Genomic DNA, 1,701 nt, shown 5'->3' on the forward strand with positions numbered 1-1,701 from the left:
GCGTTATTGCTAACGAGCGTCCTCGCGTAAACGTTCGCATCCGGAGCGCTCGTCGAGATCGCGCTCAAATCGCAACGCGCCGTCATCGCAGTTCCGCCGTCTCTCTCGCTCTCGACGATGTGGCTCGCGCGTAATCGCGTTAACCGCGTGTTTTATCGCCGCGAGGTGCATCAATCCCACAATTACGGACGAAAATTATGCGCTCACGTTCGATTACCTGCAAAAATACGGATATCAGTCCAAAGACGTAGACGCGGTTCCGGCTCAGAGACGAAACAACGTTCTTCGCAAAGCGTTCGAGGATTTTCAGAATTACTACGATTTACCCGGCGATGGAACGCCCAACAACGAAACGCTGCAATTGATGAGTAAACCGCGATGCGGTTTCCGAGATATCCTGAAGCACGGAACGAAAACGAGCCTATTCAAATGGCCGAAGACGCACCTGACGTGGAATTTTCACTTAGCCGACGAGACCGAGCTGAGCACGGCGCGGGCCGCGTTTGACCTGTGGTCGCAGCATTCGGCATTGACGTTCGAACGCTCCGAAACAAATGCCGACATTATAATACCTTGGCGACGCCTACGTCACTATAACACGAATACCAAGGTAAACGGAGCAATTTGCTCGGACAAATTCGACGGTCCCGGCAACGTGCTCGCCCACGCGTCTCTCCCGACAGACCAAGCGGGGTTCGTCTCCGAGGTGCACGTCGACGGGGACGAGCCGTGGCACATTTACATCAATAAACATCCCGCGGATAGGTTCTCCCTGCATTACACGCTGACGCACGAGATCGGCCACTCTCTCGGATTGGTGCACAATAGGCGCAAAACATCGGTGATGTTCGCGATACAGCCGGACCAGCAGTATCCGGTGAAGCTCGACCAAAACGACATCGCCGACATTCAACGTTTGTACGGTGAAAAAAGTACGAACGAGCCCCCGCATCAGACGCCGGCGCCGCCGCCGCCATCGCCGGACCTGTGCAGCCTCGATCGCGTGAACGGGATATTGATTTTAAAAAATCGAATGTACATCTCGTACAAGCGTTACGTTTGGTCGATCGATCTGGACGGTAGGACGTACAACGGACCTTTAGCCCTTTCGAATTACATGAGCTTTCTTCACGACAATTACACGCGCGTGACCGCCGCCTATCAATCCCCGTCCGGCGATCTCGTGGTGTTCGTAGATAATTTGGTATACTTGTTTCAATATCCGGAATTTAGTCTGCGGCCAGGTTGGCCGAAGACCTTGCAAGAACTCGGATTTCCCGAAAACACGGTGAACGCCCACAGAGGACATTAACCTTTGTGGTGTTCAACGGTAACTTGGTGAGCGAGACAGACGAATGCGACAAGGACAAGAGAGTCGCCAAATTTACGCCCCTCGAGGTGACGTTTCCCGGAATACCGACCGGCGCGGCGTGACGTCGAACTTGCGCTACGTCGACGGCAATCTGTACTTCACCACTCGGGCACAGTTCTACAAATTCAACAAATTTACGAGGACCGTCTCGTCGGCCGGTAAATTCGATCTGCGGATACTAAATATCGTCTGCTCTAAGGCCGAACTGTTGCAGCAGTTGCGCGATCTCCTCGATCAAATCGTACGCCTCAATGATAACTCATTAACGTCACCGGCGAGCGATTATTCGGACGATGACGACACCGGCGTTCGGCTCTCCGATCGCCGCA

The 1,701-nt window shown here is 53.7% G+C and overlaps 1 protein-coding gene across 1 annotated transcript; it reads left to right on the forward strand.

The window, feature by feature from the left end:
• Positions 1 to 364: 364 nt before the first annotated feature.
• LOC112464630 (matrix metalloproteinase-19-like) lies at positions 365 to 1,312 on the forward strand. The gene has a single exon (XM_025031754.1). The coding sequence runs from the start codon at positions 365 to 367 to the stop codon at positions 1,310 to 1,312; it is 948 nt and encodes a 315-aa protein (XP_024887522.1).
• Positions 1,313 to 1,701: the final 389 nt, after the last annotated feature.

Source organism: Temnothorax curvispinosus, unplaced genomic scaffold (assembly GCF_003070985.1).
Source record: "Temnothorax curvispinosus isolate PA1 unplaced genomic scaffold, ASM307098v1 QBEX01014367.1, whole genome shotgun sequence".
Taxonomy (NCBI): Eukaryota; Metazoa; Arthropoda; class Insecta; order Hymenoptera; family Formicidae; genus Temnothorax; species Temnothorax curvispinosus.

What these genes read in the sequence shown, in the direction of transcription:
- LOC112464630 (XM_025031754.1), top strand. Translation starts at nt 365, where the DNA reads ATGAGTAAACCGCGATGCGGTTTCCGAGATATCCTGAAGCACGGAACG.